General features: G+C 46.5%; 1 protein-coding gene across 6 annotated transcripts in view; it reads right to left on the bottom strand.

Annotated features, from left to right (window-relative positions):
- The window catches only part of gatad2ab (GATA zinc finger domain containing 2Ab), a 23,621-nt gene extending 13,567 nt beyond the window's left edge, over positions 1-10,054 (bottom strand). For 4 of the 6 annotated variants that reach the window (XM_083672236.1, XM_083672241.1, XM_083672237.1 and 1 more), the window contains exon 1: positions 6,864-6,935. In XM_083672236.1, the coding sequence (XP_083528362.1) occupies positions 6,864-6,898 (35 nt within the window). In that variant the 5' untranslated portion in view covers positions 6,899-6,935. Of the gene's footprint in view, positions 1-6,442; positions 6,473-6,863; positions 6,936-9,941 lie in introns of those variants that run through there. The other 2 variants (XM_083672239.1, XM_083672240.1) reach the window with 2 other exon arrangements.
- Between the last annotated feature and the right edge of the window lie 1,180 nt (positions 10,055-11,234).

Raw genomic sequence — 11,234 nt, 5'->3', positions numbered from 1 at the left:
AAAACACACATCAGGGAGATCTCACCAGATCTAACTCCAGTGTGTCTGTCAATCAACACCTCCAAGGGGAATGTTGACAAAGAAACAGGTCCCACTCAAGGATCCATTTCAGGCTAGCAAAACACCATCATGTCACATTTCATCATCCCTCCGTTTACGGTGGTGGGTCGGTCTCGCGTGGGGGTTGCGGTGAGAACCAATGTCGCTGTCACCGTGTTGACACTGAACACATCTGAACATCATTTGTTAAGCGTGTTGCCGCTTGCCGGTTAGCCAAGGTTGTTGTAACATAAGTGGCAGAAAATTGCATTAAGAGCATCAAGCTCTAATTGGTCATAAATAAGGGCCTTCAATGACACGCATTAAGCTATTACATTTGAAATGCAACCCCCCCCCCCCCTCTCAGGGTTTCTTAGCTAATGACAATGGCTGAGGACAGTACAGTACACTACACTCATTTATTAGGCTACACCCATACATTTGCATGGTGATAGCACCGAACAAGTCCAACTCTGGGCACGTCCGCGTCCACCTTCACTACACTATGACTGTGTCAGCCCCATCCAGGCCTAGAAGATACATCATACATCATGAGCACACATCTCTATTACACCAAAGAGAGATAGGGAGAGGGAGGAGGAGGAGGAGAGTGGGAGATTACTGGTCTGTGATTCCCCCCAGGATGCTATTGAGGACTCCATGCATCTCCTCTCCTGCTGAAAAATAAGGCCTCAGGGCAAAACAGATCTTAGACAGGGAGAACGATAGAAGGGCTGGAGAGAGGTGAGAGAAAAGGAGAAGGGAGGGTGGAGGGGAAAGAATAGAGGATGCCGAGAGGGAGGGGAGAATGAAGAGGGGAGAGAATGGACAGAGGAGAGAGAGAGGAAGAGAGGAAGGGATGATGGAGAGGTGGAGGAGGAGGAGAAAGAAAGGGAGAAGGAATAATGGAAAGAGGAGATAGAGAAAGAAAGATAGAGAGAAAGAAAGAAAGAAAGAAAGAAAGAGAAGGGTGAATGGAGAGGGGAGGATGGAGAGAGAGAGGGACCAGGCCAGCAGTCTTTCCACATGCCTATTCAGATTAATATAACCACATCACCTCTGATGTTGTATTTTACTGCATAGCAATCCCCACTTCTCTCATCACTACCAGCAGTGGGAAGCTGCACATAAAAAGACATGACTCACTTTGCCAACTGATTGTCGTGAACGCTGCAGTTGTGGGGTACTGCTGACCTCCACTTGTGGTGTGTAATTTAACATTTTCAAAGCCTATTGTATTACTCCACAAATCCATTTGGACTACATTAGGGGGTATAGGACTATTTAGTTCAGCAACTCCTCTGTGGGTCCTGTGGTCTACCGGTAGAGCATGGGCTACACACCGCTGTCAGTTTACACATGATGTAAAACACGGGAACAGATGGGAAACACACGACCACCTGGGATGACATTTCTGTGTGCTCATTTTACTGTACTTTCGCGGGCAGTGTACTTCAGGGAAAGATCAATCAATTGCAATGCTTCATTTCCTCAGGTAGCTCCTACCTGATAGGCCTACGTTTGATGTAACGACCTCCCCTGGGGACTGGACTTAGCAAGCTAACACATTACGAGCCATTTAAAGCACACTGAGGCTTTTAAACCCGCGTCCACTGGGTTGAGTCAGAGAAGGGCCAACAACATAGGATTGCCCAATAATGCCTTGAATCCAGTTCCTATGAAGTGAGCGCCCTCTTGTATTCCCTTCTCCTCTTCCTTCCTTCCTTCATGAAGGACTCAAGGACTCAAGATGCGTATCGTAGAAGAGACGACCGACACTGCGCGTACACGGCCGTCAACGGCTATTTCACGTCGGTAATGATGTCATCTCTAACACATATCAATGAAGAACAACAACAGTGTGCTATTTCTTTGGGAAACAAATACGACTTAATCTGGCTTCACCAAGCGGAGTGTTTGGAGGCCAGAGAGAGAGAGAGAGACGCACACACACGCGCCCACACATGCGTGCCCGCCCGTCCACACGCACGCACACCCCTCCGTCCGCCTTCCACCCACCCACATCCACCCACACACACACAGCTGACTGGTGGGGGAGGGGGAGGGGAGAGAATGCCTGGCTGGCCTGGCCATAGGTCTACTGTACACTGACAAATGCTCTTCCTCTTCTGCGTCCTCCCTCCCTCCCTCTCCCTCTCCCTCTCCCTCTCTCTCTCTCTCCCCTTCTCCTTCTCTCCTATTGGCTCTAGCAGCCCTGAGGCAGAGAGGGTGCCCCTACTGGTTCAGACCTGAACACCAAGGGTTAAGCCCTGCCATTTTAACGCCACTGACTGATCAGGCCATTAGGGTGTTACCTAACAAAATGGAAGCCTTTAACCCTTAGTCTGCCAGACTGACTGAGGCTCCACCTGGATTCCCCCTTAGCAACATGACAACGATGACGACAGCACAGCAAAGCAAGCGCAAGGCCCAGGAAGTGCAGCCAGTCCCCCCCCCCCCCCCACCCCCCACCCCCACACCCCAGCACAAAGGAATGTTGAGGCACACACACATACACACAGAGACACACACACACGCACGCACGGAACAGACTCTCACTAACACCAAGCTCAGTGCACCCCCCCCCCCCACCCCCCCTTCTCTCTCTCTCACTCACTCACTCACTCACACACACTCACACGATCCCAGTCTCTGAGAGAAGGAACAGAGTTACTTCATGTTAGTGTTGGCAGTCACGATTCAGGCCGATCGAGCCGTGACAAGCTCTACATTAGGACATCACTATGGGCATGAGCAAATTCATTCATACATCACAGTTAACATTAAACACTCGCAAATCTGTACCTTTGAACGATTGCCCATCCACAACCGGACAAAATGACCAATGTAGGCCAGAGCTAGGTCCACCGTGGCTCAGTTGGTAGAGCATGGCACTAACAGCGCTTAGGTTGTGGGTTTGATTCCTGCTGGGACCGTATATACTGAAACGTATGCACTCACTGCAATGTAAGTCGCTCTGGATAAAAGCGTCAGCTAAATGGCAGTGAATGAACATGGCAGTGAATGAACTGATCAACCAGAGCCTACGTGAGGTTTGAAACCATTCACATGAGCAGCAGATCCTGCATTGCCGGACCCAGATTCTACAGAAACCCCACAAGGAGACACACAGCCGTCAGAGTGAAGGATGGGTGCCGAATACACCCACTGACTCAATAATTCAATGACTCGTGTATCGGTCTATATGACGAGCTCATCATTAAATCAACACTTTGGGCTTCAATCGTGCACAGTTGCAAACACACATCTCATAGATCAGGCTAGCGAGAAAGGTCTAGATGAGACCAGAGGCAATGTCAGAAGATACACTCAAGGGTACTGTAATTGTTATTATTAATAAAAAAAAAAAAAAAAAAAAAAAAATGTTTTTAACCTTTACCAGATTGCTCCCAACAATCAAAGCACATTTCTTTCAACATCATCTTGTCAATCGACATCAGATATTCCTCATCTTTTCATCAAATCAGGCTACATGATCCAGAACTGTGTCCCTAAACAGCCAACCTTCTAATCCAGCAGTCGTGATCAGCCTTCTTGGAACTCAACAACAGTTAGTGTGTCTTAGGCCATGTGTGGGAAACAACACTGATCTTAAAACCAACCAAGACAACCGGGGATTTAGGCCGACATTATAGCCAACCACAACAACACACTGCAATCTAACCGATCACTACTGGGTTGGGGTGAGCATCCTAATCCTACCAGTTCAACCTTCAAACCACAAACATGTTGTTTATTATTGAAAAAGGGACACCTGAGCTGCTCCACCAACTACCTCCAGAGTGATAATCTCCAGTTCCAACTAGATTGCTTCAAAAATCCATCACAAATCCCCAAAACTAGACACCCATGCCCACATATAGCCTGGACTCCACACGCGCAGTCATATCAGATTACATTTCTTGGAAATGGCCTGTGGCAGGAAGCGACCATAAAAAAAATAAAGTAGTCCACCCCCAGAACTATAGAGGGGGATCCTATTGGATAACACACCACACAAGACCATTGTGGTCTATACATTAGGTTACACAACAGCCGACATGACCAGAATCTGCCCTACAACCCTCGCCTCTGTGAACAACCTACCTGTAGGCCTGCTACTGTGCATTGGCACATGTGGGTTTCATTAAAAACTGGGTGAAGCTGACAGAAAAGCGCGCGCACGCACACACACACACACACACACACACACACTAGGTGAGATAGATAAATAGATGAGGCCTAGTCAGCACCTCCACAGTGGTGTGACGTCAGTCAGCACACATACATAGACTAGCTGGCATGGTTGTTATGACACAGGCAGGCAGGGCACCACCAGACGATTGGTTCCCCTCCTGGATGAGAGCCTTGACGCTGTATTGGTGTGGCTGCCTCGCTGAGAGTTCCAGAGTTGCCATGTCAGCACTGGCCAGTTAAAACAGACAGTGGCAGCTATTGTTAGAAGAAGAACTGGAAAAATTTAGCAATGCTGTAGTATGCCTTGCTTCTTCCATAACTCTTGATAAACTCAGAGACCAGAAATACATGACAATCACAGGCCTAGAAGAATTCTAGAGAAATGGCCCTGTGGTCAGATTTTGAAATGAAAAGCAGAACAACCTGAGCCGAACTGACTACTTGAATTAATCACAACATAAAAACATCATTGTCGCTTAACAGTTGACTCTGCCCGACAGGAAATTAATTTGGTCTACTCATAAAAAGTCATGACTCAATAAATGGCCTATATAGGGTAGGACAGCATTAAACACAAGCACTTCATCATTCCAAAGTGGCCATATGGCCTACCTGAACAACAGGTGTCGACATCCCTATGCAACACCACCACCAGACCCAGGCCCAAACCCCACACGGTCTGACGCCGGACCAGCTTTAGAGCACCACATTGAAAGACAGGACCACACAACGAGGAAACACGCTTGAATTGAGCTCCTCTTCTGCCTGTTCAGTTAGTCCTCAGGCTACATGAGCCGCCATGTTTGAGAAGACAGCTCCTCCTCCAAGAGTGGAGAGGCTCTTCCGTCCTCGGGACCTGAAATGTCAGTTCTCACTTCTACCAGATACTTGTTCATGACCGGACCCTCTGCAGCACTACAAACCACCACCTCTCCAATGTTTTATTAACCTGTTGTGGATTAACAGGCGGCAAGAAATCCAGCGCACGCACACAGGTTGTTAATGATTAATCGATTAAATCGATCATTCAGTCATCGTTAAGAATTTGATCAATCAAGCAGAACTGTCAAAATAAACAGTGAAATCGCCTCGAACTGTATGACTGGGAGCTTTTGGTGAAATTGTTATTTAAATTCAACACTAGACTGGCTGCCAATGCGAAATTGCTTGAACTGGGGGCAACAGTAGATGGAACTGGGGGCAACAGAGGATGGAAATGGGGGCAACAGAGGATGGAAATGGGGGCAACAGAGGATGGGACTGGGGGCGGGGTAGGGGTAGGGGAGTGACCGGGGGGGACGACAACGACGACACACAGCTGCAGTCCAGGGAGCTGCGTGTCCACTTGCTGGAAGAGGCCCCACCAATGCTCTGGCACCACTCAATACAACACCGCCCTCGCCGCCTTGACGTCAAACACTTTTGGAGGGGCATTCCCCCACCTCTGGATGTAAATCCCACAGTCTGGTGGAAAATCAACAGAGACAAAGTCCCTAGAGTGGCAAAACACTTATTGTGCATCCCCGGGACATCGGCCCCATCCAAGCAGGTGTTTTCAGCAGCTGGCCTTCCCGTGAACAGGCTGCGCACAGGACTCACCCATGAGCATGTTAACATGCTAATATTCTTAAACAAAAACCAGTAGGTAAGCTCAGGGGTGAGTCAGGTGTGCAGTTTGGAGAGGCAAATATAAGTTAGGGTTGTAGGCTACGAGCATAAGTGTTTATCAACCTTCATAATTGTTTATCTATACAAGTTCCAGTGATGCAATGTTATATTTTGTGGAGAGCGTCAATTTTACGAGCCAATTTTACAAGCCCTTCATGATTCTTTGTTTTGCGATCAAAATGTGCCTCAAATGTACAAATAAAGCTTTGATTGAGGAAAACACACGTATTTTCTATGTCATAAGCTACAATTTGGTTCTTTTTTCTTCTTCTTTTTAAATTAAGATTGATTGATTGTTAACGTTATTGACTATCGATTATGGAAATGTGCAACGCACACACACACACACGCGTGCACGCGCGCACACACACACACACACACACACACACACACACACACACACAAACACACACCCTCTTCAAGGATTGGAGCTGTTCTACCCCTAAACACAGGAAACTGAACTTGGCACACATACAGTTGTGTCAATATGAAGTCAACAGGGTAAACACAGAGGGTTGAGGGTTGATTCCACCCTCACCTCTCAGAGCAGCCTGGGCCTTAGGGTGGGTTGGGACCCTGTGACCAACACAGCTACTGTCCTAGTTGGCCTATTCTCTTAACACAAAGGAAACACACATATGGACAAACAGCATCTTCACATCCTGAAGATAACAACACAACCAACACCCTCCACTGCTCAGGGTACACAACGAACTACGTCTACATAATCTGTCAATCAAATGGGGCAGACTGTTTTCCCATGTTCCTTAAAGGGCCACAACGGCTATAGCCTAATGGTTGATGACTTCATGAATTCAGCACTAGCCATTTAAATATGTTTAATCTGTAGAATCACAACTCTTTGAAACTGATCAAAAGAAAGACAATACATAAAACATTATGTAACACGGATGAAAAATGACTCAAAATATGAGAGATTCCGTTTATGCTCGGCCTACCTGATTCTTGGAACCTTCAGTAAAGATAAGAGCATGTCTATTAGACTGTGTCTACAGCCTGGCCCTACTGAACCTGCTTTAATGGCCTCATAGGACTGCAGGAACATTGTAATAGCACACATCAATCTGAATCCCCCCCCCCCCCCCCCCCCATCAACCCCAGCAGCAACTCATCCTCCACTCTGCCTCCCTTTAGTGTCAGGAAACTGGGCAGGGAAGCCAAAGCCTGCGACTGGTTGGTTGGCTTAGGCCACGTGGTGTCACCATCCTGTGTTTCCTGTTTACTGCTCAACAACGCCATACACTCCCCCGCCCAGGCCCATCGGTGACCTGAACCAGCAGAGGACATCGGCAGTACTGTACTAACTATCTATCTATTCTCCTTATCCGACCAGCGGGTGCCATTCATGCCGTCTTCCAGTCAATTATGACCTCATCGCTCAAGCTGACCACAGGCTGACCTGTTCAACATACAAGCCTCCGTTTCAACTCTCACCGCAGCTGGTGTTTGAAGGTGCCCCCCTGCTGCTGTACACTACAGATGCCATTATGATAATACATCAGGGCCAGACATGTGGATGGAAACAATATTTGCCCCTCCATAGAGTACAGCAGTCCTCTAAATTAGGTCTAAATTGAAAAGCGTTAGGACAGGCCTACACTGGGGTTGAAGATGGTGGTATCAGACAGCACGCACGGGCCCAGTTTTTCTCCTGTTGTTAATCTAGTGAGGAGCCAGCATCTCTCAAAGGCCATCTCGCTCTGACGCACTGGATATGGATCCTATTAGCAATCGCGCTGAAATGGATATGCTGGCATCTAACAAGCAGAAATTGTTCTCTCTCCGCCAACTACCTCTTATAACTGAAGAAATGTATAATACTACTGACGATAACTCATGAGTTGTCTGTCAAGAATGAACATTCCATGCTTTAAGCTTTCAAGCTGAGGTAAAATGACCCAATGGGGTCAACAGTGTCAACGGATCATCAGCCTCTGGGGTAAATGTATGTCCATCTGGTTCATTAAGCCTAGCAGTAAGCACTTAGGCGTAGCCTAAGTCTGTACAACAATACACCTCACGCTATAGGGAGCAGAAGTGGATATGAAATCTGGCTCTGTACTCTAGCTAGCTGTTCTCCAAAAACCCACTGAAATATTTTTGCATTCGCGAATAACGAAATGGCCAAATTCAGACTCTACTTTTAACAGGTTCCTTGTACTCGCGAATGCAAAACAGAGCTCAGCAAACTCAAGTTCTAAGTCTCTCTTCTGCGCCGTATGTGGTGAGGTATAGGCCTACTGCTTTGTGGGCCTACTGCTTTGCGGTTACACTGCATTCTCCACTTTCAGTCACATTAGCCTATGATGCAATTCAGCTTCGTACACCGACTAAAAACGGCTCATGTCCTTGCAACACCTAAAACCAGGCAATGAAAATGTGAGGGGTAAGACAGCCTTCTTATTACTTACTCTACTTGTCTTTCAATCCAATGGACCATCCAATACACCTCTGCTCTGAAGTTCTAACCCTGATGTAGCAACAGCAGCAGCAGCAGCAGCAGCAGCACCCAAGTGGACCTCAAGTCAGCCCAGTCATGCCTGTCTGATCGTATCATTCTTAAATGGGTTTTTCACAAGGGGCACCACTCCTCGGGCGGCTCCATGGCCTGTCACGAGATGCAAAGCGACATGTGTCCCCCGCCACTAGCCAAGGGTGCCCGGTCTCCGTGGAGGGCGCTTGGCAGGGGAGGGCATGTGCACCGCTATGGCACCAGACATCGAGCCCCACTGAATCTACACCTGGCAGAAATAGTGCCCTGTCAAAAGGTCTTCTGAGACCAAGGGTCTCACACTGTTGTGGTTGCACAGCGTAAGCACAATAATGCTTCTCATGACGTCGAAAGGATGCATCATGAGGCTTTTAATCTGGAGAATGAATAAGGTGCATCCTATGTTCTTACAACTGTATAAACTTTTCCTTAAGTCACAGAAATAACTTTTCAGTAATCAACATCGACTTTGCCACAGGACCTGAGCACAACTATATGACAGAGAGGAAATAAAGACTATCAACTACTTAGAAAGAATAGTAAATAGACACTTTTATCATGGCATAAACCGATGATGAGCGCCAGTCTATGAGGGCTCCGGCCAGAAAAGGGACACTACCGTTCTCCACCATTACGCCATCATAAAAACCTTGGAGCACGTAGAGCCAGCTAAGCTATAACTTGCCAGACACAATCACAATAAAACATCTCGCAAGCAGCTTCAAGCAATTCAGTGAAAAAGCCGGCTTTCCTATCTTACACGAACTGAAAATAAACTAAATAATCATATGCCGAATAACCCAATGATGTACCGAAACGCCAACGAAAACACAAACTTTTTGTTGTTAACAACAACAACCTGTCCGTCCCTCTGTCCAACTTGCTATAAAGCCAGGTCGCCAGAGCAAGCTATCGTTGCTAGCGATGAATTCAGGGGGATGAATGATAAACTTCAACAAGCTTATGGGTTCCCAACCTAACTACACATTTTCAAACATAAAAATGTGTATCACACACGAGTAAACAATGCAATACGAAAGACCAAACCCGATTTTTCGCTTGACCAGCTAATGTTAGCCGGCTGGCTAATGATAACTCCTCGGACACTCGCCTAGCCAGACAGACAGACAGACAGACAGACACAGACAGCCACTCCGGGATTCGGTCACAAACAATCAAGTAATCGATGTTTGACTCAAACTGCATAGTTTTTAGACTACTTGGATTGGTGGAATAAATAAAGTGATAGTCTATGACTTCTCAAGCATCAACCAGTACAAGTTTACATGCATTCTTTGACTTTAGAAGCGGTTAGTTCTTGGCAGTCGGTAGGTGTGTGTGGCTAATTACACCGCTAGCGAGCGACACACAAACCATTACCTTGCACTCACACAGCAGTTAGCCAGCTAGGTAGCTAGCTCGGAAGCTAACGAACGACTAGAAAAAAAACTCAATGTTATCGGCTTAATTAGATTCAAATGTGAGATTACTTTCACCCATGAGCTGACATAATATCTTAACTTACGGAGAAAAGGTGTAGCAACAGCGGTTTCCCTGGAGTTTTTCACTTGTTTTGACAGACTATTTACACCCGTAATTCGATGAAAAAAATCCCGGGGATCCCCTCTTCAGCCCTGCCCGCTGCCACTCCGGTTGCCAAATAATGAGCTTCTCACACACACATGGATGGAGTCAACGGCGTCACTTCACTAAGCATGCGCATGTGGTCACACCAAGGGGGCAACCGGGACCGCGCACACACACACACATAGGACCACCAACCACCACTGACCATATTTATTTTGGAGGCAAAAATCCCATAGTTGACAGCAGCACCATTGTGCCAAAGTTCTCTAAACTAGAATCGTTAAGGAGGTGTCATCACCACCACTACATCACACTATGCCAGTGGTAGTAGTCACACATTCAATCACTAAGAGAGCCTCAATTAAGCAGGGTAGTTTTGTCTACTCTCGCAATTCTTTTAATAGAAATAAACTCCCAAAACAGCACATAAAACAAATAGTGATGCAGAAACATCCCGATTGAAGAGGAAACATACGTAGAAGATGATGAGTGGAAGTGTACCTGCTGCTCCTAGACTCTTCTCATGAAACAGTAATGTAAGCATCCCTATCTAAGAGCATCATACAGTTGCAGTGTTGCCATGATACCAACATTTTGACTTCGATACTTATACTACCTTAAGTACCACGATTTCGATTCTTAAACGTTACCAGAAAGAAAACATCAGGCAAAGTAAAATAATATCCTGTTAAATAACAGAACATGGGACTTGAAATGTATAGGCCTACTGTCTGTCACACCATATCCATGAATTCTGTTAACCATTCCCATGGCATGGCATGGGACCGGGAATTATGTCCCGTCCTGTCCAGTCCCAATGCTGCTACAACCTAAAATACGGACTCCTGTGTCATGAAAATCTGCACTGTTGCACACAAGATGATTGTGCTGTATTTGATAGTCTGTAATTTACGTTTTATATGTAAAATATAAATATTACGGCGAGCCGCCAATTAACGCTATGCGAGACGCTTGCATCTCGCGAGACGCGCGATGGCTATGCCTGCACTATGTGATCAATTGACCAGTTGTCAAAGAGCAACATCAGTGACATTTCAATCAGTCCTAATATAGTAAACTGTCCCAAATTGCTTTCTCTCCTGACCAATCCCAAAAATACTGTTTATGTCCTTGAGAATAGGAGTCTTCTCATTGAAGCTCAAGTAGGGAGAAAGAGAGAGCGTGCGAGTGAGTGCGTGTGTATGCCTGTGTGAATGAGTGTGTGAGAGAA

This window comes from Argentina silus (assembly GCF_951799395.1).
Source record: "Argentina silus genome assembly, chromosome: 6".
Classification (NCBI taxonomy): Eukaryota; Metazoa; Chordata; class Actinopteri; order Argentiniformes; family Argentinidae; genus Argentina; species Argentina silus.
This window is presented reverse-complemented; position numbering and strand designations above follow the sequence as displayed.